The sequence below is a fragment of the Leopardus geoffroyi genome, chromosome A3 (assembly GCF_018350155.1).
Source record: "Leopardus geoffroyi isolate Oge1 chromosome A3, O.geoffroyi_Oge1_pat1.0, whole genome shotgun sequence".
NCBI lineage: Eukaryota > Metazoa > Chordata > Mammalia > Carnivora > Felidae > Leopardus > Leopardus geoffroyi.
This window is the reverse complement of record NC_059336.1, coordinates 41,866,175-41,891,656: the sequence shown is the minus strand read 5'-3', so window position 1 is coordinate 41,891,656 and position 25,482 is coordinate 41,866,175. Positions and strand designations below refer to the sequence as shown.

Below are 25,482 nucleotides of genomic sequence, written 5' to 3'. Positions count from 1 at the left end.
AAGACATTCTAAAAGCAACTAATGGAGTATCCACCCATGAACCTACCACCAAGTCATCCACTCATCCATTGATCTCTTCATCTGTTTTTGTACTATTAGTATTTTTCAGTGTCAGGGTAAGTTGAGCTTGGCAAACATTTGGGTACCTTGGAGCTGGCCGGGAATTTCAGAGTTCAGCAGTAGCTGGTGACTAGCCCAAACCAAGGATACCATGAGTGCCCAGTGATCATCACCAAAGCAGCATTTTCTGCTTGTCTGTAACCAGGACAAGGACTCTGGCAGTAAGGGTTGGAGAAGCTGGTTCTTGCTGGACAGCAGAGTAACAGTCATGGTGAGAGGCTATCTGCCCTGAGCCCAGAAACTTACCATAATTGGCCAGCAGACAGGAGGTCACTAAATAGTGCTTTTCAGTGGCTGTCCTGCTTGTGAGCACACAGACCCAGACCACCTGTTTGTTCACGCTTAGGACCTCAGGTGGAGGGCCTGCTGCTGTTCTATGGGCAGCAGGGCTGGTGCACAGGTCATGGTGAGAGGTGGGAGATGGGTCCCCTTGCGCAGTAGAGATCTCTGTAGGGGCTGCATCCCCGTCAGGTCAGGGGAAGTTGACCTTGCTCTGATGACTGTGTATTGTTATGGGATTTTATAAGAGGCTTGTACTGGTTTCCAATATCATCGTTAATGCATGAGTAGAACTTTAGAATTCATTTTGAAATATTTAATCGTTTAATACATCTGGGGTAGAGCTAATTTAATTTTTTCCATATTGGTTTATCATTTATTATAACCTTACCTCATGCATGCTAAATACCCACCTCTTTTTCGAAGAAATTTTCTTTCCCAAAAATGAACGCTGACACATAGCAACGTATCTATTTTGTGGCTTTCCACTTTGTTCGTGTACTCTGTATTTCTACTTTTGTACAGGTATCACACAATTTTAATGCTTGTTATGTTTTAATATGCTTTAATTTCTCTTCTTATTTGAGTGTTTTTGTGCTATTCGTACCTGTTAATTTTTTCAAAGAAATTGTAGAATCACTGCTTCTACCATTATGGGTCAAATAGTCTCTTGTGGGTCCTCTTGGAGGTTAACTTTTATGTGTAATGGTGTTTCTCTGAAAAAAATCAGTTTTAAGGTCCCAACAATACACTGTAAAAGGAGCTTTTAGAGCACATATTGTTTAACAGGGAAACTGCCTAGAACTTACTGTTCAGTATTGGGGTTATCTTCTACCCTTTGCCCACCCACCCCCATAGAAAGATTATTATTTATTTAGTTCAAAGAATTTGCTTATTATTCCACTGCCATCTGCTTATATAGCTATGATTATGTCTCTAATTCTCTTGGAAATTGAGGCATTGAAGGTAAGTAATAAATATATTTCCCATATAGTATTTATATCAAGTTTTTTTTTAATCTTAAATTTTTACCTTAATTGAAAGTCCATTTAAAAAATATGCCTATTCAGGTTAGTGATGACTGAAACTAAATTTTTGACTTGTCCTCGGAAAGTAGTACTAATTGACATTTAAGGTTAATGGTCAGAATTATCTTTTTCCTGTGGGGTATCTTGTTTTTATTACCATGGTGCCATGATTTGGGCTTGAGCTCCTCTGGTGCTCTTCTGAGCTACCGACATAAAAATGCCATGTTCCAAAGCGTTAAAACACCGTGCACCAAGAACAAATGTCATTAGCAAGTCTTAGGGCAGTGAAATGCAAGATGACTTTGTGTTTCAAGGCATTACATGAACGAAGCAACAGAATACCGTTTTTTTTTTAATGCACATACTTTCAGACTGAAACATCCGACCAAGGAAAGCCATGTGTACGGTCCTTCTGAAATTAAGGGTTAGACTTCTCCACATACCTTCGTTTTTGAGGATTATTAAAATGAGAACTGGAACACATTTTAAAAACACAACATATACAGTGTGTTCTTTTTGGTTATGAAACTATGTAGTAAAAGCAAAAAGATGTGAATGGGACTAACACATGCCTACTTTGGAATGGTGTTAACCTCTGGAGAGGAAGGGGGAGTCCTGGGGAGTCTTTTATCAGGTAGGGCTACAGAAGAATTTCCAGCTGTATTTGTAAGATTTGATCGTTTAACAAAAACAAAAAACAAAACAAAACAAACAAACAAACAAAAAACAAGACCAAATGAAAAAGAGAAAGAATATGGACTTCATTAAAATATAATAATTGGGAAACAGAATTAAACCTATCAGTATATTCATACTCCAAAAATTACTTGGCTTTTGCCCATGAAGCAGTTTAAGTGAAGGTGTCAAGAAGAGATGGATGTTAACCCAAGTCACAGCCATCTAACTGTATTGAGTCTGCATTTGACAGGATTCCAGGTTTACCTTGCATTGCCAGCAGCTTCCTATCTTTTCACTATCAGTTTCCAGTTTATTGCTGATATTTGATACTTAAACATCTCTTTTCATTAGTAAATTACTTCATTTGGAAATGTGTTAGGCTGTCCCCTTAAAAAGCACAGGCAGTAATTACCACTTCCTTATCTAGATCACTTAAGAGATTTGTGAATGTCAACTAATAGGAGATTTACTTGTATTTAGTAGATTTTCACCATTGTGGGAACTTTTTTTTTTTTTTTTTAACCTGTATCAGTTAACAGCCTTACTTCGAGATTGTATAAACAGTACTTCCCCCGCCTTAAATTATAGGAGTATTTCCGTCTGGCAACATCACTAAAATGAAAAGCGTTTGCTAGTGCCGTGGGAATTAAATGAGATGGCATACAGAATGTGTGTTGCCTAAAGCCCGGCACATGAAACCTTTCTCCTCCTCTTCCCTGAGTTCTTCCAGAAGCCACGCACGGCACATGCAGCATCACACCTGAGTGTGCTCTTCCATTGCTGTGTTCTCTGGAGCTTAGCGTTCCTCACTCCCACGATGCCATAGAATGATTGCATTGAATGACTTTATAGAATAATAGTGTGATTCTGTAGAAAGGAGGCAATTGCTAGAGAAGAAAGCATGAATTTGACCAGGGTATCTAGTGCATAGGCCTTGAGCTGTTCTTGGTAGTGACCTTAGGCTTTTCTTCTTCTTTTTTCCAAATACTTACTATGAAATGGTACAAAAATCAAGTGAGTTACAGTTCAAAAAGTATTTCAGCATTTTCTATATAATTGCTAGGAACTCTTCTCTCTTACGTTAATTGTTATTATTTTTGTCCTTTTACTATAAAATGTTACTTGAAAGCTGATAGTTGTTAAAAGGTGATTAATTTTCCCATTCATATCAGAGGACTCCCTTGGTCATCTGGCGGGTTTTTCAGAGCTGTTGAACGTTCATCTCTTCTTTTAGACATGCCGCAGAAACTGTATCTGGGGACTTTACACCTAGGTGCTTCTGAATGTGTTATGCTTGAGTGCCAAAATATATTTGCATCTATTCAAGCACTCAGAAAGAGGTAACAGGTGATCATCTGGGGAGTGGAGCTGAGGAGGCTTTGATAAAATTTTCATTTGCTTAAGCACTGCTGTGAGTTGTTCAGTGGCAAATTAAGAAAGGATTTTAGTGGAACTAGCAAGGGAAATGGATCTTCCAGCAGCTTTTCCAAGGTATCTAGTGAACAGAAGAGATCTTTTGTACACTACAGCCAGCCAGCAGATATGAGTGGCTGGCCTCCCAGTTAACTCACCTGTACTTGCTCATAAGTACTCACTATCATTAGATTTTTTCCTCAGACTTGAGATCTGTACATATGATCCCTTTTTCTTGTACATGGATGTTTCAGTAGATGCTTTTGAAAGTCAAAGCCCTGGCTCTTCTTAAAGACTCTACCCAAAGCCCACAGTTTTTAAAAGTGCATCCCCTTATTAGTAACATCAGTAGTACCTAGAGCATTTTGAAATGTTCCGTCCTAGACCTACTGAGTCAGAAAATATAGGAACGGGGCCTAGTACTTTAGTTTTTCACAAGCCGTGTAAGTGATGTTGATGAACATCTGTTATGAGACCAGCTGACCAAAACTAATAACACTCAAGACAGTTTCTTGGTGTCCCAGATGTTGGTGTACACGACAACCATATGATAGTCCCTTTAACCTCTTTCTTCTCTTCATTGGGTTCATCTCTTGTTAGAGACTTTTCATGACCTCTCTCTCTGTTCCTTTTTAAATGTCACTTTTAGCTTCATGTTCCATAGAGTGGCTTACAATGTGCCTTGGCATGGATTTCTTGATGTTTACCTGTTTTGGATTTGCCCAGCTTCTTGAATCTGTAGGTTTATGTCTTTCTCCAGATTTGGGAACTTTTCAGTTATTATACTCATTCAGTCATAGTCAAAATTAAATAATTTGTTTCCACCCTATAGTCTTTCTTCCCTTCTTCTGGGACTCCAATTACATGACTGTTAAATATTTTAGTATTGTTCCACAAGGCCCTGAGGCTCTGTTTACTTATTTTTACCCTTTGGTAAACTTTTTTTCTTTTTTCTTTAAAAGAAAAATTTTTTTAATGTTTACTTATTTTTGAGAGAGAGAGAGAAAACATGAGTGGGGAAAGGCAGAGAGAGAGGGAGACACAGAGTCTGAAGCAGGCTCCAGGCTCTGAGCTGTCAGCACAGAGCCCAACTTGGGGCTCGAACTCATGAACCGTGAGATCATGACCTGAGCCGAAGTCAGACACTTAACTGAGCCACCCAGGTGCCCCTCTTTTTTCTTTTCAGATTAGATCATTCTAATTGGTCTGTCTTCAAGTTCACGGATTCTTTCTCTGTCCTTTCTACCTTTCTATTGAGCCCAACCAGTGTGTATTTTTATTCTGGTTGTTGTATTTTTTTAGTTGTACTATTTGATTCTTCTTTGAATAAATATCCTTTATTTCTTTGTTGTAACATTTTAACTTTCAAGATTATTCTCCTATTTTTGAATATTTATATAATAGCTGATTTAAAATCTTTATCAAATAAGTTCAACATCTCTATGATCTCCACGTTGACATATGTTGATTGATTTTTGCCATACACGTTGAGGTTGCCCCACTTCTTCATATGCTGAACAATACTAGATTGCATCCTGGACATTTTTGATATTCTGATATGAGACTCTGAGTCTTGTTTAAATCCTATGGGAAACGTTGATTTTGTTTGGTTTTGTTTTGTTTTAGCAGGCGGTTGACCTGGTTGGATTCAGACCGTAAGTTAGAATTAGCCTCTGGGGGTTGTGATTCTAGTTCCAATGCCAATTCAATTTTCAAAGCCTTTGTGGTGCTATTCTGGTCTGTCCCGTGTGTGCTACCTAAGGGCCTGTCTGGGACCTGAGCCGTAGTCTGTATCTTAGGTCAGTCCTTGAAGTCTTTGTGTGCTGTTGAGGGTCAGAACTAAGTGGCGGAGGAGTTCATAAATAGTTCTGTGAGTCTGATTTCCTGAACTTCTCCTTCTGTGTCAACACTGAAGAGTCTTCCCGTTTCTGTCATCTGGCTAGAAATCTGGAGCTTTATACTACTCTTTCATGTTCTTTCTGTGCTTGTGCCCAAGTCTGGGGCCAAGAAGGAAGAGGGCAGAGAGAGAGAGAGAAGCTACAAGACTGTGCCCCACCCTCATGGAGATCATCACTTCTCTGATTGGAGAGGGATTTCCCCTTCCTTGTAGTTATAGGCATCCGTGGGCCCCCTGCTGCTTCCTTTGTTGCTGCCAGGACACCCTCTCACTCCACCTTGAACCTGAACTAGAGGGCTTCTCCTGGAGTTCTTTCATTTGTGCTGATGTCAGCTTTTGGGTTTCCTCCTAGACTAAGCCAGGGAACACTGGAAGGTGCAAATAGTACATTCCCTGTCTGTCCATTGGTGCTTCAGATCCCTGTCTTCTTCAGCCCACCTGCTACTGCTTACTTGTCAGGGCCCTCGAATAACTCCTGCTTGCTTTCTGCCCACACTGTAGTGGCATTCAGTGGGACAGACAGGGCGGGGTATGTTTATCCATCTGTGCAGAACCCAAACTCCTCCCACAGGGTGGCTGTAGACTGCCAAAAAGGGAGACATTTACCCAAAGCTGAATTCTGAAGTGGATGATGCATTTGTCAAAATGGCACATGGTGAAAAAGTGATGTAGATGTGCTTTGACCAAAGTGTGTGGCAAAGAAGTATCTGAAGCCTGGAAGGTGGGTGAAGTGGAAGCCAGGAGTAGTGGGGGACCAGGGCTGCTGAATCGTGGCAGGTTTCTAGGGCTTGGGAACCGTAGACTGCAAGGTGTTCACCATTCAGTCAATGCATAATATGGTCGCTGACATGAAGGACAGTGTGACATTTGTGTAGCCCAAGGGGGCTTGGAGATGAGCAGTAACACAAGAGGGGTGATGGAGGGCAGAGACCCTTGTTGCTGCTTGGAGAGAAGGGAGGCATTTGGAAAGAACTATTTTGGAAGGAACAATAAAATATTGACAGCTTGGAGTGTGTAGGAGGCTAGACCTGAATAGTTGAGCTTGTTGCTAACAGAATAAATGGTATTGTTGGCAACAAAGAATATGAAGGAAAGAAAGTTACTAATAGCCTGACCAGTTAGTATAATGCCTTCCATTCAGTACCTTAGGATTTGTCATTTTATATTCTACTGTCTGGAATCATCCTCTAATTATTTCATACACTTTCTGCATTTTTCTTCAGAAGAATGAAAATTCCTTTTTGCATCTCCTGTCAGGCTTTCAGAAGAGAAAAATCAGCTCCCACTTGCCCCACCCCCACACACATCTAAACATTTCTTTGGGGATGGGACTGGAATATCTTGGGATTTTTACATAGCTCCAGAGTCAACCCATGTACACACTTGGACAAATAATTCTTGATGGATTATTTGGCTGGAAACCTCAATAACAAAGAATGAGAATCAATTTACTTTCTTCTGCAGAGTCTCACAATGTAGGTTTGCAATTTTTCCCTTACCAAGAGTGAACAAGGATTTAAGTAATTTATCTAAATCAGGAAATTGTAAATCCACATTTGAATTATAAATGTTGAAAGGGAGGGGGCCAGGCCTATGTGGCCTTTTGACAAGGTGTCATGTGTATTTATATCCTTCACAAATACTAGCAGACGACCCGATGGCATGCTTTGACACTGACGTCCGTTACCCTTGATGCTGAGTGCCTGTCACTTATCCAAGCTAGCTGTGAACCCCAAGCCACCTACCCTGTTTGAATTTGTCAGTATTCATATGAAATTTTCTTACCACAAGCACCATGTCAGATCTTAATCTTCCCCGTCTCATTGCCTGAAGCCGTTTGGAGATAGAGAAAAATTACTATAATTCAGGTGCCTTAAGTAATAACATCAGTGTCACAAGAGCCCAAGGCCTTCAAACATATTACTTAATGCGTTCTCAAGTACTGGCGTTATTAGTGGAAATCAGACTTTCTTTTATCAGGTCCTCCAAATGGTGCCATCATCATAACTTATTTTAATGTAAATATTTTGAGGATGTTTTAAATCAGAAGGAAAATGATCCTACACAAACAAGTTTTAAGAACTTCACCCATTCTGCCTTACCCTGACCTGTATCTCAGTACCATTCTAGAAAATTACATTCCCTGAGGCACCTGGTTGACTCAGTCAATTGAACGTTTCAGGTCTCATGGTTCGTGGGTTCGAGCCCCGCATCAGGCTCTATGCTGACAGCTCAGGGCCTGGAGCCTTCTTCGGATTCTGTGTCTTCCTCTCTCTCTGCCCCTCCCCTGCATGTGCTATGTCTTTCTCTGTCTTTCAAAAATAAATGAACTTTAAAAAAAAAAAATAGAAATTTATGTTCCTAGACAGAGATTTGCTTTCCTGACAATTGTATCCAAAATGAAAACTTCTCTTTCACGGAGCATGCTTCAGCCGTCTGTTATATCCTGTCTGTGTGCTTGGTGGGGTGGGGCGAGGCTTTCTAAAGTAATCAAATTCAGAATTTGGAGACTGAAGCAAAATTTCACCAGGCCCCTTATTTTTTGGCCTCTAAACTCCTGTTACATTGGACCATCCACTTTTGGAAAGTATTGTTTTCCTACATGTTTGTATTAATTATAACCCAGAATTAATTAATTTGTACATCATCACCTCAGAAATATTCATATGACAACATTTAATAGGATAAGAGAGTTGATTTATTTGTGCCGTAGCAGAATTAGAAAATCTCACATAAAATTTGAGGGTAATTAATAGTGATATTAACGATTATTGTCACTATACTGCTTAGAAATCCATAGAAATGTTTACATGTTTAATTTCACTTTCAGTGTACCTGAAATACTAAAACAGAAAATCTTCTGTGAAATCAGCATTCAGTGGTTTCATTCATAGAGATTTAAGCAAAGCATTTTTTTTTCTTTCTTTCTATCTTTTTTTTGGTTGTTGTTAACAAGTGCCTCTGTGTACCCTTTTACAATGTCATTTCCCTTCCATTTCCTTTTAAGACCATCTGGAACTTGTCTACCTTCTGGTATTTAACAGGCTCTGAAGTAAACTCAAAGAAGCCATCATGCATTTTAAGGAGGCTTAGATATGCTCTAAAAATTACAAACTAAACGCATCAGAAAAGTCCATCTGCTGTGACTAATCATGTTAACTAACCTCCGATCAAGGAGTAGTTCATGGTTAAAGAGTTTAAGATCTGGAAGGAACCTTAGAAAGTATCCAGTTTGATGACTAGATAAGGAAACTGAATTCTGGAAAGGGTGAGCTTAACTCACCCTTGGCCACACAAGAGTTTGGGGCAGGGCAGATGCTCTGGGTCTTAACACACACAGATGTTAGGTAGATATGTATATATACGTAAGTGCATGTGTGTGTCTGAGTGTGTGTGTGTGTATACACACATACATACATATATACATACATACATATATACACACACACATACATACGTATACATTTATATATATTCATGAGTAAGTAGGTTAGTAGGTAGGTTGGTAGATACACTGATGGATAGATGTCCCAAGTTTTTCTTCTAGAGCTTCAGACCCATATTTCTGCCTGCCAAAGCCATCTCAAATTCATTATGTATAAAACCAAACTCAGGCTTTCTCTCCCAACCCAATATTGGTCCTTTTTCAGTATTCTCAGTCTGTGTGAACAGCTCCCCGTCCAACCAGCTGTTGCCTGCCAGTACCCAGGAACATCTTCTTTACCTCCCTTGTCCCTTCATGCAGCCCATCATGGGGTCCTCTTGACCTTATCTTCTACATATCTTCCTGATTTGTTTATTCTCCTTCTCTCCTCTCCCCTTCCCCCCAGTGCTGAACCACCATTGTCTTTGACCTGGACTCTTGCAATAGCCTCCGACCTTATTTATCTGCATCTACCCTTGCCCTCTTTGCTTCCTTCTTCAAACAGTTGAAAGAATGAACTTTCTGAAACTCTCATCCAATCATGTGATGCTGCACAAAGCCTTTCACCATCTTCTTTTGCACCCTCATGAAGTAAAAGTTGCTTTACTGTATCTTGAAAGATTCTATGTGGTCTCTTCCTTTCCCTCTCTCAAGCTTCATTGTGTGTGCTGGTCTTCTCCCTTTCCTGTGCCGTAGGCATTTAACTGTCTTCCAGTCACTCAGCATCATCACCACCACCACCATCAGTTTTTCCTGCCATGGGACCTTTACACATGCCACTCCCTCACTCTCCGTGCTTCATCCTCAGAGCTTGTCTTAGGCACCGCTTCCCACTTCTTCTTTCCCTAACTTCCTCTAAATCAACCCTCGTCTTATGTGCTCTTTGAGTACTGGGCAGGGTATCTCTCCTTTAGGTGTAGCTTTGCATCTAATTGTGGACTTATTTGATTATTCACCTCTCTCTCTTACTTATAAATTCCATGAGGGCAGGGCATATGTCTGATTTGTTCAACTTTGTATCTGCAGTGCTTATCACAGTGACTAGCATGCAGTCAGGGTTCATTAAGTACTTGTTGAATGAATGAATGAATGAATGAATGAATGAATGAACAGCAGCATAATGTAAAAACAAAGCCAATTTTTTAAGTTAGTAGGTTTGTTGAGTAAAGGAATAAAATGAAATAGAAAGAAACCAGCCTTAACAGAGCCTCTTTTTTTTTTTTTTTTTAATATTTAATTATTTATTTTGAGAAAGAGAGAGTACACACGCAGGAGGGGTAGAGAGGGAGGGAGAGAGAGAATCGCAAATGGGCTGATTTGGGGCTCGATCTCATCAACCATGAGATCATGACCTGGACCAAAATCAGGAGTTGGACGCTTAACCGACTGAGCTACCCAGGGGCCCCTAACAAGCCTCTTTCTGTGTGCCAGGCAGTTTATGCACATTATTTAGGTAGAAACAAGGAATGGTCATGGATAATTTTGTTTTCTTTTATAACTCTTAAAGGGATTTTTATGTGTATTTCATGCAAATACATGGGTGGCAAGATTATTTTCAATGATTTAATATGATATGAAATATGTCTCTGAAATACCATTTCTATTTTTCCATTAACATATTTTAGCACTTTTCAACCTGCATGGCTGGGCATTTGATTAACAGGAAAAAAAAAAAAAAAAAAGAATTGGATTAAATGTAATTAGCACATTGAATGTGATTGCCTTAATCTCTAATTTCACTTCAAGAGCATTAAATATACCTGTATCCTAGACATGGCTGCTTAACTTTTGACTTCTCTGTATGGCACACAGTTCTGAGTCCTGGTCATAAAAGGCATAGAAAACACCTTTCTTAATTATGGTAATGGTGCCTTTTCATGATTGGAAAATATACGAATATAATTTTCCATGAGGGGGATAAGCAGGTTGTAGATTGGTTACTATCCACTGCTATACTTTTAAGTCTCTGAAAACTGTGCTCTTCTTTTCATACGGACTCCCTCTCCGCTAAATAATGATAACTGCCAGAACCAACCCTTTCAGTAGCTCCCTGGGGTTATGACCTAACCCGTTAGGTTTTAACCATATTGAATTTGAGAATCTGAGGCAGTATGTTGAGTAGGCAGGTGGATATACTGGTCTGAAGCTCTAGAATAGCCACCTGGGGCTACGATATTACTTTTGAGGCCCAGGTAGGGAAATAGTAGCCAAGTGAAGAGGTTGGTGACTGCTGTTACCCCACAGGTCACGTGCCCTGTCCAAAGGAGGCAGCCTTCAGCAGCCCAGGGATTTTTGCCAAGTGGCAATACAAATCTACTGATACATTACCTTCTAGTTTTTGAAGGGAAATCAGAAAGAAACTCAGTACTTTATGTAAAAACTGCAGATTTTTAACTGGAAGCTAATAATTTTAGTTTTTAAGTTTTCGCGGGACACACAAAACATCTCTGAGCTGGTTTCTCTCAGGCCATCAGTTTGTGACATTTGATGCAACTTCTCTCTCTTGGCTCTCCAAGTCCTCACAGTGTCTGTTCTATCCCGGTGCTGTTTCTGATGCCCGCATTTTGGGTGGATTTGACTCCCTCCTCTCCCCGCAGCAGGACAGGTCCCTTTCCCTGGTCAGGCTTAGCCCTTCCCTGTGGTTTCCCCAAACTGGAACCACCTCTCTTGTCCTCGAGCTGCCTTGTGAGACCCAACTGAGGTCTGTCCCCACCTACAGCAGCCTTGCACACATCACTTAGATGCTTGACCCCTCATCACATGTCGTCGTCTTCCGTGGTTGACTTCAGTGGATATGTTCTGTCCTCACAAAGAAGTTGCATTCTTTTTCAGGGCAAGGATTGAACATGGGGGTCTCTTCTGAGGTGTGATAGACTCTCGGGTATGGATGGGACCAGACGACATAGTGAATCTCTTCTGGAACATTGCTTCCCTTAGATGCCTCTGATGACAAGGAGCTCACTGCCGTCTGTGGCACCCATGCCAGCTTTGAGCAGTTCTGAATTTGGAAAGTGTTTGTTTGCTTATTTGCTTAAAAATGCTAAAATCTGTCCCTGCCCTTAGTTAACATTTTTGTTACCCTTGGGTACTTGGCTTGAATTCTGTTGCCTCTTGTGTGATCATTTTTTGAATAAGCGGAACCCTGGTCCATCAAATGGAGCCTTTCTCATGTGTCTCATGTGGCCACCCAAATTTTAATAGAGTTTTAACAAGAAGCAGTGTTTTCACATGGTAATAGACCCTACACGTACACAATTTCTTTCCTGTCAAATTCTGAGGTCGATGTTAGTAGTGGTTACCTGTACTCTGCCGATTATACCATGTTTTCTTTTGAAAGCGCTTTCCTTTGGGATTTCTCCTTTTACTGGCATTAATAAACATTTCCCAAATTTGTGACCATATGCTTTGGTTGGTATTACAGCATCTCTTTGTAGAACTTACTGCTTTTTTTTCTTCCTAACAATCAAAACTATAATTATCTGGATATTAAGTTTTAAATCTCGTAATATAACGCTTGAATCTGCCTTAGTAACATGAGTATTGTTGACACTCAGCTATAAAAATAAGAATATTTGCAGGTTTAAAATTGGCTGATATAAGCAGACTTTTGAGACTAAGTCTTTCCCTTATTATTACCATTTTATAGTGCACTGGAAATTACATTTCAGCTGTAAAATTCCACAACATGATGTTGTCTGTCAACCAACCGGTTGCTTACCGTGAACTCATTGCTGTTTTTGTATGTTCTTAGGTGCTGTGATACTCTTGGGAAGAACCAATATGTTTCGCTTTAACCATCCTAAGGAGGCTGCCAAGCTCAGGGAGAAGAGGAAGGTGAGCAGCATAACATCTCCAGGAGCCGATTCTGATTCTGGTGGGGCTGGGGCTGTGGGAGCAGTTTGATTTTCCGGAGTACGGAACTAGAAAAGTCACACTGTAGCCTGTACTAACTGTACGGAGTTGTTTCTCAGCAGATGATTGGCTGATGAAGTAGGAGAGCAAACTGGTCAAGTCCAGAGCAGGGGGAGAAATGGCTCCTTCTAGACCCTTCTCTTCACCCCTCCACCCCCCAAAAGGAGTTGGGCATTGTTTTGCATTAAGTGGGGAGTGACTTCCACTTATGAGGATCTGTTTCAGGAGTTAACCCAATATCAGAATCAGTTTCATCCAAAAGCTTGCTTCGTTTTTACTTTCAGCCATACAAATGAGACTTCTGGTTAGGGTGTGAAGCAGAGAGGGGGTGAGTTTGGGACAGCTAGTTGGATAGGGTCATCCAGAGGGCACTCTAAGTGCAGGACGGGTGGGGTGGGTAGAAGACCTGAGAGAGAAGGGAAGAGATGAGAATGTGTCTTGGGACACTGTATGTCCTTAGACTGAGGAAGGTAAAGGCTACAGCTAACATTTCTATGAGCCAGGCACTGTATGAAACTTCTACAGCATATTTTACTGCTTTATCTGTGTAGCAGCTCTTACTAACCCCATGTCACAGATGATCAAGATGAGAAACTGAGGCTTACTTGTTCCCTAACTAGCACATGACCAGCCTGCACTGCTGCCCTGACCCGCTGACCTAAAGGGTCTGCTCTTCACCCCTAAGTCACAGAGCCCTGCATGTCAACCTCCTATTGTGAGGGCTACCCAAGGGTGCCAGTGCCTTTGATGGGAAAGAACGAGAAAGCTGCAAACCCCAGCCTTCTCCACGGTTGCTCGTTCCAGCCAGTGAAGCCTCTTATCTATTCTGGCCCAGGGTCTCCCTGGAGGGTCCTTTTTGGTTCACAGTTGCAGAGGAAGAGAGGGAGGAAAATATATTTGCCGGTAGCTTTCCATGGAAGCAAACAGGTTAAGCTCTTACTTTTTGGTCTCCCTTCCCCTCTCCCTCCTCATCTTTATCCCTCAACACATGTGAGTGCTGCTGAGAACAGGACACAGCTCTCGCCAGGAATGGAGGGTGACCCTTCCCTCCACTTCAGTGCAGCGTGGTCGAGGAGATCCCCACGGTTGTGCACTTCCTGGCTAGCTTCCCCTGTCCGGGCATGCTGGGGCCCCGCTGTGGTTAGCTGAGGCTTGGGTTGGAGTTGTATTTGTTGCTTGGCTGTCCCTGATTTGCCGCCCTCAGGTAGACCAGTTGGCGTGCGTGCTAATGAGGGGTATATGTATCTCATTGCCTTTCACAAGGTGAGAGCAGTGAGTCCAGGGCTCTGGCCCTCTCTCCCCCACTAAGGTAACCGCTCTGCCCTGTGTCTGCTCTTAGAGTGGCCTTCTGTCCTCCTTCAGCTTGTCCATGACTGACCTCTCGAAGTCCTGTGAGAACCTGTCCACGGTCATGTTGTATAACCCAGGGTGAGTGAACAGCAGCGTCTCCTTCCCTGTGACTGTCACTTTTGTGGTGTTTATTGTGTCAACCCCATTAAAGTCACTAGAAAAAAATAAAATTTCTGCAATTGCTCCTCCTTAGCAAATCAGCCATAGTCATTTCCCAAGTCGCTTTTCAGCCCTTGCTCTGTCTGTACATAATTTTACTTCGTTGTAATCACAACATAAATGAGATTGTGTGTTCCAATTTTTTTTTTTTTTTTTTTTTTTTGCTTAACAGCGTAAGAAGCATTAGTGAGGGTTGTTACAGCCTTCGTTATCGTTTTCGTAATTGTCTATTATTTTAGAATTGGCTCTTTGATTATGTAGTGTGTGATCCCCTTGGTTTAGGCACTTTCATCTCATTTTATAAATTTATTGTAATAACAGACAATTTTGATTCTGAGGGCATCCAGGAGTGCAGGAAATTGTGTTCAGTACATCCAAGCCTTGGGGGGGACCCCTGGGGACACAAAGAACTTTGTGGCTGGGTTGCTCAGGTCCTTCACAGTTTCAGTAGTGATGTGGTGGTGACAATGAAAATGCCTAAGAACAGGGAACTGCACAAAAGGACTTTGGGGTCATTTCCTGTTTTATGAGGTCCCACAGTTTTATCTTTTCCTGCAGAGGGAATTGCCTATAAATCAGCAGAGGTAAATCTAACAACTGAAAAAGTGATGTAAAACTGACGACAACGTCTTTTAGAACTGCGCTGTACCATGGAGTGGCTGCATTCCGTGCCAGGCACTGCATTCGGCATCTCATACCCGTTGTCTTAAGTCTCTGGGTGACTGTCCCCGCTTGACATGTGGAGAATTTATAGCCATTTGCTGGCCCACGTAAGGTCTCAGCCCATGCAGCGACCATGTAATTCCCTGCTTATCTCCAGCTGGGGGCCTTTTCAGACCTGGGGCCGGTGCCCTGCTAGAGCCCCCACCCCACCTGGGCAGTGCTCACAGATACTGAGTCTGGAGGCATCCCTCTTCTGGCGCAAGTCCCTTCACTGGTTTGTGAAAAGCAGGTTATGCCTATAAGGGATTTCTTCATTGCCATGGGAGTTTAAATCTGGGAGGGACCTTTGATCTTTTTTCCAGGATTCCTCATTTTATAGGCAAGCTGAAGACCAGATTTCACACCTGGCTGGAGCCAAAACAAACAAACAAACAAACAAACAAACAAACAGAAAACCCAAAGGAAAAAACAAAACAAAAAACAACCACCTAGTGCAACATCATAGCTGCAGGCTCCTGGGCCTCTCCCACTCTCCAGAACTTCTGCAAGTACAAGCCACAGTTAATTTGTCAGCCTTTGTCTTTACCCATCTTACAGGTCAGCTCTCCCATCTTATTACATAGCTGTTGAGGAGAGTTGTGCTCATCAAATAAATCTGTCTTGAAATAATCTGTATCGATAAAGCCCTCAGAGCGCCTGGGTTATCACTGCTTTGGAAGGCATGTTCCGTTAGAGGTCTTCAGTCCCTTGCAGTAGCGTTAGCAACTGCCTTTTGTGGTGGCTGGGATGGAGTCATTCATATACTCACTTTGTTTAATATAATATGCCAGTCTTTAGGGTTAATTTCAGTTTAAGTATTGTGAGCCCATCTGTTCAGTATTGTTTGACTAAACTGTTCTGGAATGCGTACCGTGCTTGCTCGTAATCATCTCCCAGTCCAGGACCCAGCTCTAGTCCTGGAATCCAGTTACCAGCTTCTTTTTCCATGATCCTGGGGCCTTTTACTTTGAACCCATTTGGAAATCTTATGTGGCTGTTCAGTGCCTTTGAAAAGCCCCAGACTGATGTGCAGTCAGCTCATCCTCTTGGAGACACAGGGTCACCAGCTGTGAGCCCCCCTCTCCCTTGCATTGCCACATGGTATCCAAGGACTTCTTTTTTTCTCCTCCAAGCAGAGGTGACTATGTAGTCCTCTTAAAAGTGATGCCAGTTTAGGTTGTTTGCTGGTTTTTACATTACAATGATCTTTCTCAATGTTTATAAAATACAGGTTAGAGTGTACTAATGTTTCACCCTCCAAACTTTTCGGTGACTTTCCGTGGACCCAAACAATAGAATGCTAACCCCTTACCGTGTCACTCAGGCTCTCCACCATGAGTGCCGTCCTCGTAGCACATCCCTGCGTGTGTTCTGGGTTCTAGCCATTTCGGGGACCCTTCTGTTGCTCAGACCTGCCTGGACTAGCCGTGCCTTTTGGGCTTGTCTTTTGCTAGTTTCAGAGCTCTGGCATGCGTTTTGGGATGCGCCTACTTGTCCTCTAAAACACAGTGCATGCGGTCTCTCCTCTGGAAGCTATTCCCATCTTTCCTCTCCCAGTCGAAAGGAAGTGCTCCTCCTTCGCTGTACATTCTGTCATCCTCATTCTGGTCCTCTTTGTAATGGACATTCATCAAACAACAAGCCTTTTCTGCCTGCCTCCTGTGGGGAGCATAGTTCTACCCAGGGGCACAGCTGCCCACAACCCTGACAGGGTCAGTTTACAGCTCGCTAGAGGAGAGAGGCAGGCACAGGGGATTTACAAATGGGTGCAGAAAGTGGGAATGAAATGTCCTGAGCAGTGGAGTGATCAGGGAGGGCTTCCTGAGGAGGTGACATTGAATCCAAGACTCTGGAACGACAGAAAGGGGGAGAGAGGAGAGTCTTCCAGGAAGAGGACAAGTTCAATGGCTTCTACCCGAGGAACAGCAAGAGCTCAGAGTAGAGGGAATTCAGTCATCGGAGGTGAGGCTGGTACATAGACTGGGGCCAGCTGTATAAGGCCTCTTAGGCCATTGGCAGGAGTTTGTCTCTTTTCTAAGAGAGCTAGTGAACTCTTCCAGGGCTTTCAGAAGAAAAGCAGCCCGATGATGTACTTCCTACTAACCTTAGAATGTATGTCACTTGGAGAAAGTAGCACGGAAACAAGAAACCGTTTAGAAAGCTGTTTCCTTTGTCCACGTAGAAGTGAGAGTGGCTTAGAATTGGGTGGTAGCCCTACAGATGGAGTGCCATGGAATCAACGGTCATGCCCAGGTTTCAGATGTAAATAGCTGGGCAGATGGTGTGTCTGTTCCTGAGATGGGGGAGGCAAGGAGAGTTGGCGTGAGCTGGCCTTTGCACAAGAGTTTGGCTCGTGTGAGTGTCTCTCCTATTTGATTGGAAGTGTTTTGAGGTCAGTAATTGTAGTAATTACTGTAGTAATTTACTTGTAGTAAATTTACTTGTAGTAAATTACAAGTAAATTACTTGTAGTAATTTCTGTATTTTATTTTATTTTATTATATTTTAAAGTTTATTTATGTTGAGAGACAGAGACAGTGCAAGTGGGGGAGGGGTAGGAAGAAAGGGAGAGAGAAAGAATCCCAAGCAGGCCTCATGTTCGGAACCCAACCTGGGGTTCGAACTCATGAAACCATGAGATCATGACCTGAACCAAAACCAAGAGTGGGATGCTTAGCTGACTGAGCCACCCAGGCTAATTTCTGTATGTTGAAGTGTCATTCACGTAACGTGCATAGTAAATGTTTAGCAAACAGATTAAGAGGGAAATTTTAGTAGGATACATAGATCCTCTTGGGAAAGGATTTTTTGCTAGTTTCTCTGGGCATGGATATTCCAAAGAGTGAAAAATGGTATACTATATAAAGGAATGTGTTTCTGTCACATGGGTCAATTCCTAAATGACACTGAAGTTATGTAAATAATCTCAAGGTCATGTTCAGGATCCTCAAACAAAAAAATGGGAAGATGGTCTTGTGATGAAATTAATTAGACCAAGACAATCAGAGAATTCAAGTGAGAAGCAGCATCTGTGTTAGATTACATTGCAGTTGGCTGAGGAGATGGTTCTAGATGCATTTGATACTGCTGTTATGCATCCTGTTCACCTGGCTTCAGTTAACAGGCACATTTTGTCTCTGCCACCCTTGCGGTGCTCATTTGTAAAAGCTCAGATTAAAATTACTCAATACTTCGCCAGCCTGACTTCATGCTCCCTCACGTCTAGCCCCCCTCAACTTGCCACCTGCTGTAGAGAATGATTGCCCATGAATTAAAGCATAATTGGAGAAAAATTTCCTACTCTGATTTATGGGTGTCACGAGGTGTCTGCTCTAGCAACTTGGCAAAATGAAGCGGGATTCAAGTATCGCCATGCTGTTTATCCTTTTTTTGATGTTACAGGTGTAAATACCCTCGGCTTAAAGTAAGTACCACGTGATAAACTGGAAGACCATTGGAAGAAATATGTTTTCTACTTGGACCCTGACTAAATATTTATTTATAGCTAGATAATGAGCTGCTTGGAACAAGAGCATGTTAGTTTCTCAAGATGGAAAATAGCCCTGAGATGCTTGCACAGATCAACACATATTTATTGAGAGTCTTCTGTGTAGAGAACCTAGAAGTGTCAGATGAATGTTCTTTCTGCCCAGGAGAACAGGCACACGCCCGTGAACTCATTTTGGGTGAAGGCCAGGCAGCATGTGATTCAGGGCAGAGAGTTGCCCCTGGGAGGTCTGGGAAGTGATCCTCCTCATGTAGCCTTGCCTTGTAATATGTTGGGTAACTTAGAAAACCAAAGACTTCCAGAAGGAATCCTTCTTGACGTTGCGATTGCCTCCAGCCGGCATCATGGAATCTGAGTCTTAAGCCTAATTCCCAGGAACACTGTTTCCTCAACCCAGCTGTCCCTATCATAAAATTTTCCCGTTCCATCCCATTCAGCTCCCTCTCAGTGCCATAGCGACACACGCCTGGAATAAATAGCCAGAGAGCATCTCAGGAGAAGGGTAGTATGGAGGGGATAGTGGGGGTTATTAGGAGCCTTAAGTGAAAACCAGTCTGAAGTCTCTGGTCTAGTGCTTTCTTCTCTGTAGTTGAGGATATGAAGCTGTTGGGAGTCTGTAGTACTGCCTCAGCTTGGAGGACAAAGTGAGGAAGGATATTAAGTGAAGATTTGGTCTTGGACACCCTCCCCTTAGAAATCCCAAGTCACTCCCCTCAGTTCTTCTCGAGAATTCTCTCCAAGATTCACAAATGAACTGGATTCTGTGCTGGGCCTTGAGATGTTTGCAAGTAGGAGAGGCAGGCTGGACAGAAGAGATTCTGGGAGTGGGCAGTTTTGTGGGCCGAGCAGAGGAGTGCTGGGAAGAGAGAGTCCTGCTGAGCAGAAGGGTGTGCTAAGAGGAGTCCGCAGGTTCAGGCCTGGCTCGGGAGCATTCTGAAAGCCAAGTATGGATGAGCAGACAGAGCTTTTCCTCCCGGAGATGCACTGGGGTTCGGGCAGGTGGATTAGAAGTAGGAGAGGGATGGCGGCTTGGGTTCTCTAGGCACATCCACGGTACCCGTGTATGTGTAATGTTTTTATAAATTCGATTAGCACGTCCAGAAGTTATGATCATGATTAAAATATATGGCCCCAAATGCAACAGAGAACAATTTTCTGTATATTCATCAGCATTTGGTAGCTCATTTCTTCACTGTTTTAAATTGTGATAGCATACACTTAACATAAAATTTACTGCCTTAACCACTTTTAAGTGTACAGTTCAGTGCATTCACATTATTGTGCAGCTCATCTCCAGAACTCTCCATTTTATAAAACTGAAACTCTGTGCCCATTAAACAGTAACTGCCCATTCCCTCCTTCTCCCAAACCCTGGCGATCACCATTGTAGTTTCTGTTTCGGAAGTTTGACTACTTGGGGTACCTCGCGTAAGTAGACTCCTGCATTATTTGGCTTTTTGAGACTAGCTTATTTCACTTAGCATAATGTCTTCAAAGTTCATCCCTGTTGTAGCACGTGTCAGAACTTCCTCCTTCCTTTTTAAAGCTGAATAACATTCCATTGGACGTATGTACCACATCTTGTTTATCCACTCACCTATTGAGGGACACGTGGGTTGCTCCTACCTTTTGGCTGTTGTGAATAATGCTGATATGAACACGGGTATACAAATATCTGTTTCAGGCCCTGCTTTCAGTTCTTTTGGGTATATACCCAGAAGTGGAATTGTTGGGGATGTGGTAATTCTGTTTTTAGTTTTTTGAGAAACTGCCATCCCATTTTCCACAGCATCTGTACCATTTTACATTCCCACTAACGGTGCACAAGGGTTCCAAATTCTCCACATCCTCGCCAGCACTTGTTTTCTGTTCTGTTTTTTTCTTTTTTCGTTAAAATTTTTTTTCTTTTTACTTTTTAAAGTTTTTTTTTTTTTTAATTTATTTTGAGAGAGAGAGAGAGAGAGAGAGAGAGAGAGAGCGAGCACACAAGCGGGGCACGAACAGTGTGGGCTCCATCCCATGAATGGTGAGATCATGACCTGAACCGAAACCAAGAGTCGGACGCTTAACTGACTAAGCCATCTAGGTGCCCCTCTTTTTTTTTTTTTTTAAATAATAGCCATCCTATGGGTATGGGGGGGGGGGGTGATGTTCCTTTGTATTTTGTTAAAAAAGTTTTTTTTCTCTTCCATTTTCTCAAGAATGTTTTATCCGGAAAGTGATGTCTGGAAATATAGAAAGAAAGAAGATCTCAAAATTCAGTTCCCCCAATAAATACAGTAAACAAATGATGAACATAAATCTAACATAGATTGATTTCCTGATGACCTCTCTCAAGCACTGCCACGTTCAGTTTAACCAGCCCATTGAGATTGGGTACCTTAAAACGTAATTGATGGTAGGAATCCAAGAAGTTTTTCTAGCCAAGGAGAGATGTGATCATCTTTGCATTGACAGATTCACTCTGGCAGCTGAGTAACAGAGGCACCAAGGAAGCTACGGGAAGGACGCAGAGGTGAGGGCTTGAGCTGAGACAGTGGTCAAAGGAACCTAGAAGAAGGGGTGGGCTCCACAGCCATTTGGGGCAGGAAGTCATGAAACCTGGATGATTAATTGGATGTGGGAAGTAAAGATGTTGACTTCTGTTTTCTGGCTTAAATAATTGCTTGGGGGTGGCATGCTACCTGGCTGAAATACAGATACAAGGGAAGGAAGAGCAGGTTGTCAAGAGGCAGGAGAATAATGAGTACAACCTTGAAAAACTGAGCCCCAGGCCTTGAACTTTCTCCCATAAGTGACTGTGCATTTGAGTACTCTGTCAGCCGCTGCATACCCCTGGACAAAGCTGGAGTCTCTGTGGCTTGACCAAACAACAGGATGAGTAAAATAGATGTTCACAACATCTACCACTTTCCCCTCATCCCTTTGACTCCTGTTTTAGGGCAGTCCTTTGTCCAGCCCTGTACTGGGGCTGGGGTGAGTAAGACAGATAGGGGCTCAGTCACCTTGGAGCATAACTCATTGCACAGGAAGACCCTCGTAAAGCCTGTCAGAAATCAGGACACCAGTAGCATTGTCCTTGCACTTGCCAGGCTAGGATTCCTGGGATGTCTTTAAATTAAGGAAAGCTGTGCAGTTGAGCCCAGACCCCGCCCCTCAATATGCTGCATCTCATTGAAGGGGATCCTTGTCACAGAATTCTCTGATCAGCAGGTGGCCAAGCCCTGGTGATTAGTGTAGAGGTTGGTATCCCCTACCTCATATTTGCCTCATCTCTTCTCTAGATATACTACTCAGCCATAAAAAAAGAGAAGGAAATCCTGCTTTTGTGACAACATGGATGGACCTTGAGGGCATTATGCTAAGTGAAATAAGTCAGAAAGAGAAAGACAAATATATATGATTTCACTTACGTGTAGAATCTAAAGAAACGGATCGGCCAAAACAAAAGAACTAAGCTCATAGATACCGAGAACAGATTGGTGGTTGCCAGAGGGGAGGAGGGCAAGTGGATGCAGGTGGTAAAAAAGTACATACTCCCAGTAAGTAAATAAGTAATATAATGTGTAGTAACGTACAACATGGTGACTATAGTTAATGTTATTATATGGCACGTTTGAAAGTTTCTAAGAGAGTAAATCTTTAAGGTTCTCATCATAAGAAGAAAATATTTGTAACTATCTATGGTGATGGATGGTAACTAGACTTATGGTGATCATTTTGCAACATCTACAAATATAGAATCGCTGTGTTCACCTGAAACTAATATATATCAATTATACCTCAGTTAAAAAAAAATAAAGTAAATGGCCAGTGTGATTAATACCTGAGGACTGGTAAATGTCATTAAGGTGACTGTCATGGCCCTGAAGGCGATTCCTGACTTCCTCTTTGCAGTGGCACAGGACAGACTCATTGACCTGCCTCATTGGGAAGACTGTCCCAACCTTAAGTCACACCTCCTTAGCCCGTTCTCTAAGACCCCTATTCTTCCCAGCATTTGATTTGGCCCCTCGGTGCCCATGTGGTGACTTCCAAGCTCCAGCACAATCATTCATGATTCTGTTCTCCAACATTGTCTTCTGTCACTTTCTACCTCCAACTTTATGCCTTGGTTTAAGTGGACAAAACAGATCTTTCACAGCTCTCTCCAGGTCAGGCCTCTCTATAAAACCTATCCATAAAACCGTCCCACTCTTTGTCTTGGCCAGTCCTCTTCATGTTTCAAGCCCGAGTATCAGAATTGTCTCCTCAAGAAGCAGTCTGTGCGTCTCCGATTTGAGCTAAATGCTTTCTCTTTATTCTCTTGCAGGCATTTTGTGCATATTTTTAGCAGAGCCTTTTCCAAATTCATTTAATTGATGTTTATGTCTGCTTTCCCACTAAGCTTCTTGTGGACAGAGACCATTCCTTACTCATTTTTAATCTCCAGAAGCTCCCACATAGTGGGCTCTTAACAAATGTTCATTGAGCGGTAGGTTTTGGCCTGTGGATGTGCTCCCAGCACAAAGGATGTGTCTGTTCATAGGTCTTCAGATGCCTCGTGCTTCAGATGGGTCCTGTGCCCTTTTTAGTATCTCCACTTTTTAGCTGGCCCCTGCCTTTTGAGTTTTTCACTCGTGCAGGCATACTTTTTTGTGGCTTTCTTAACTGTTACAAGTGACCATATCTCTTGGTTTCTTCGGTATCGTATAGACCTGAGTTTTTGGTTTTGTTTTTTTTGCAGTAGACTGAAAATCACTGCTGAATACTCAGTTCCTCCTACAGCAAAGCTCTCTGAAAGAAGTATGTCCAGTTTACAAATTATCGTATGCAGTTGAGATCCAACTTCTCTCTAAAGCAACAAAGCAACCGGTTTTTTTTCCTTTGTTCAGCAGGTAACCTACTGATTCTCCACATCACCCATGTCTAAAAAAAACCTCATGCTCTAAATCATAGTAAGATTTGGAATTTTTGAAAGTGAAGTCTTTACTCCCCAAGAACGTTTAATCAGTCGAATTGGGCACGTAAAGTTGGGTATATCATTTCTAGCAGAGTTTTGGAACTTACTCCTGGCCTACATCTCAAGCTCCCTGGAAACTAAGATTTGTATACACACACGCGTGGTACTTGGTGCCAGAGAAATTTTGGATGAGGCAAAGCAGCCCGGTGACTTCCTTTGGGAGTTAGTTCCACTTTGGAGTAGTGCCCAGCGAGGGTCTTTGCCAGGAAGTAATTTCACTGCGGGGGAAAGATTCCTCCGTAACCGGCACAGTCTTTATGAAGAAACCAAGCCCACTGCTTAGGCATCCTCTGTCTTGCTCTGAGACTGCAAACAGACAGCTAATTTGGCAGGATGTGGAAGCTTTCACAGCTTCTCAAAAGTGCTCTAAGCAAAATTATATACATTCCAAATTCATTTCAGTCTCGAAAATAAAGAGATTTTCACTTGTGCATTAGCATCCTTTAAGCAATAACCAGTGGTGAGTTGATTTACATGGGTATATTTGAATAATTGAATTCTGAAGACGAGAAACATCTGGCTTTCAAATCCATTCAGACCAAAAAATATCCAAATCAAAAATCAGACATGTATTTGGTAAGCCATCCAAGGAGCTTCATGGAGTGTGGCATTGCGAGCTGGGGTTTGACTGGCATCAGGGCCGCCGCAGACCTCGGTAGCTGGGAAGGCTCCTAAGTGGGGATGGTCTGAAGTCATCAGCAATAAGGAATGAAGACAGACGAGTGGAAATTATTTTCAGTCTAACGTTTTAACATGTTCATTATGGAAAACTTAGAAATTATAAACAAGCAAAAAAGAACTTACCGCATAGTCAACATGCCGCTGCATATTCGTCTCTACCCCTGGCTGTTCCACTGTGTAGCCATTTCTGTCTTTGTGTGTGTATGTATGTGGATACTCTTTTATACACACGCACTTATATATTATTTGTATGTGTTCTTTAACCAGGACGGGTTCATGAAGAGTTTTTGCACTTATTCATCTTTTCTTTTCATAAATATTTTCCTACCTTATTTTAATGACCACGTGATATTGCATTCCTTGGGTATTCTGTGCCTTACTTCTTGTCTGTTGGTAGGCATTTTGTCTAGTGTTAAGTTATCACAAGCAATTGGGGTGAACATATATGTAGCAGCTAAATCTTTTTGTTTCTCCATGATTACTTCCACAGGGGGAAAAAAGTAGAGATGGAATTAGTAGGCCAGAAATGTAAATAGTTTTTTTTGTTTGCTTGTTTATTGGTTTCTTTCATTTCATTTCATTTCATTTCATTTCATTTCATTTCATTTCTTATTATTTTTTATTTTAGAGAAAGAGGGAGAGAGTGTTGGGGAGAAGGGCAGAGGGAGAGAGAGAGAATCTCAGGCAGGTTCCATGCTTTGCACAGAGCCTGATGTGTGGCTCGATCCCATGACTCTGGGTTCATGACCTGAGCTGAATTCAAGAGTTGGACGCTCAACTGGCTGAACCACCCGGGTGCCCCTGGAAATGTAAATAGTTTTAAGGCCCTTGATAAGTGTTGACAAATTGCTCTATAGAATGGTTGCACACATCACCACCATTTTCTACCAGTACTGTAGGAGAGTTTCCAATTGCATACAAACTAGAAAGAGATCCTCTTGAAGTATAGAATACCAATATGAATACACCTTCTTGAGTGTAGCTGTAAGCTGTCTTCATAGGAACTAGATTCTGGGGAATCCTGCTAACGGTGGCTTTCTCTGGAAGCATGTCCTGGGCATCCTAATCATCACCAAGGATTCATCAAGGACCTAGTTTGTCCTGTGTGGAGCTTCATGCTGTACTAGAATGCTATATGTACTTAGCTCCAGCCTTCCTGGCCCTTTCAAGTCAAAAGTAGGGATGACAAATTAGAACGTAAAGCTGGAAGGAAGTAGATTCTGAATGAAGAATTCTGGGATTTGTATCAAAAAGCCGGAGACACCAAGATGGCAGTGAGACATCTCACTGGCTGACAACAATCGTGTGGAAAAAAAAGTACAGTTGATC

At 42.2% G+C, this 25,482-nt stretch overlaps 1 protein-coding gene across 10 annotated transcripts in view; it reads left to right on the top strand.

Moving 5' to 3' along the window:
- Positions 1-25,482, top strand: part of KIF16B (kinesin family member 16B) — a 288,439-nt gene that overhangs the window by 149,659 nt on the left and 113,298 nt on the right. For all 10 annotated transcript variants that reach the window (XR_006703358.1, XR_006703357.1, XR_006703353.1 and 7 more), the window contains 2 exons: positions 12,591-12,673; positions 14,091-14,179. Coding sequence is in view for 3 of the 10 variants with exons in the window: in XM_045445356.1 (XP_045301312.1) it covers positions 12,591-12,673; positions 14,091-14,179 (172 nt within the window). In the remaining 7 variants the exon portion in view is untranslated. The remainder of the gene's footprint in view (positions 1-12,590; positions 12,674-14,090; positions 14,180-25,482) is intronic.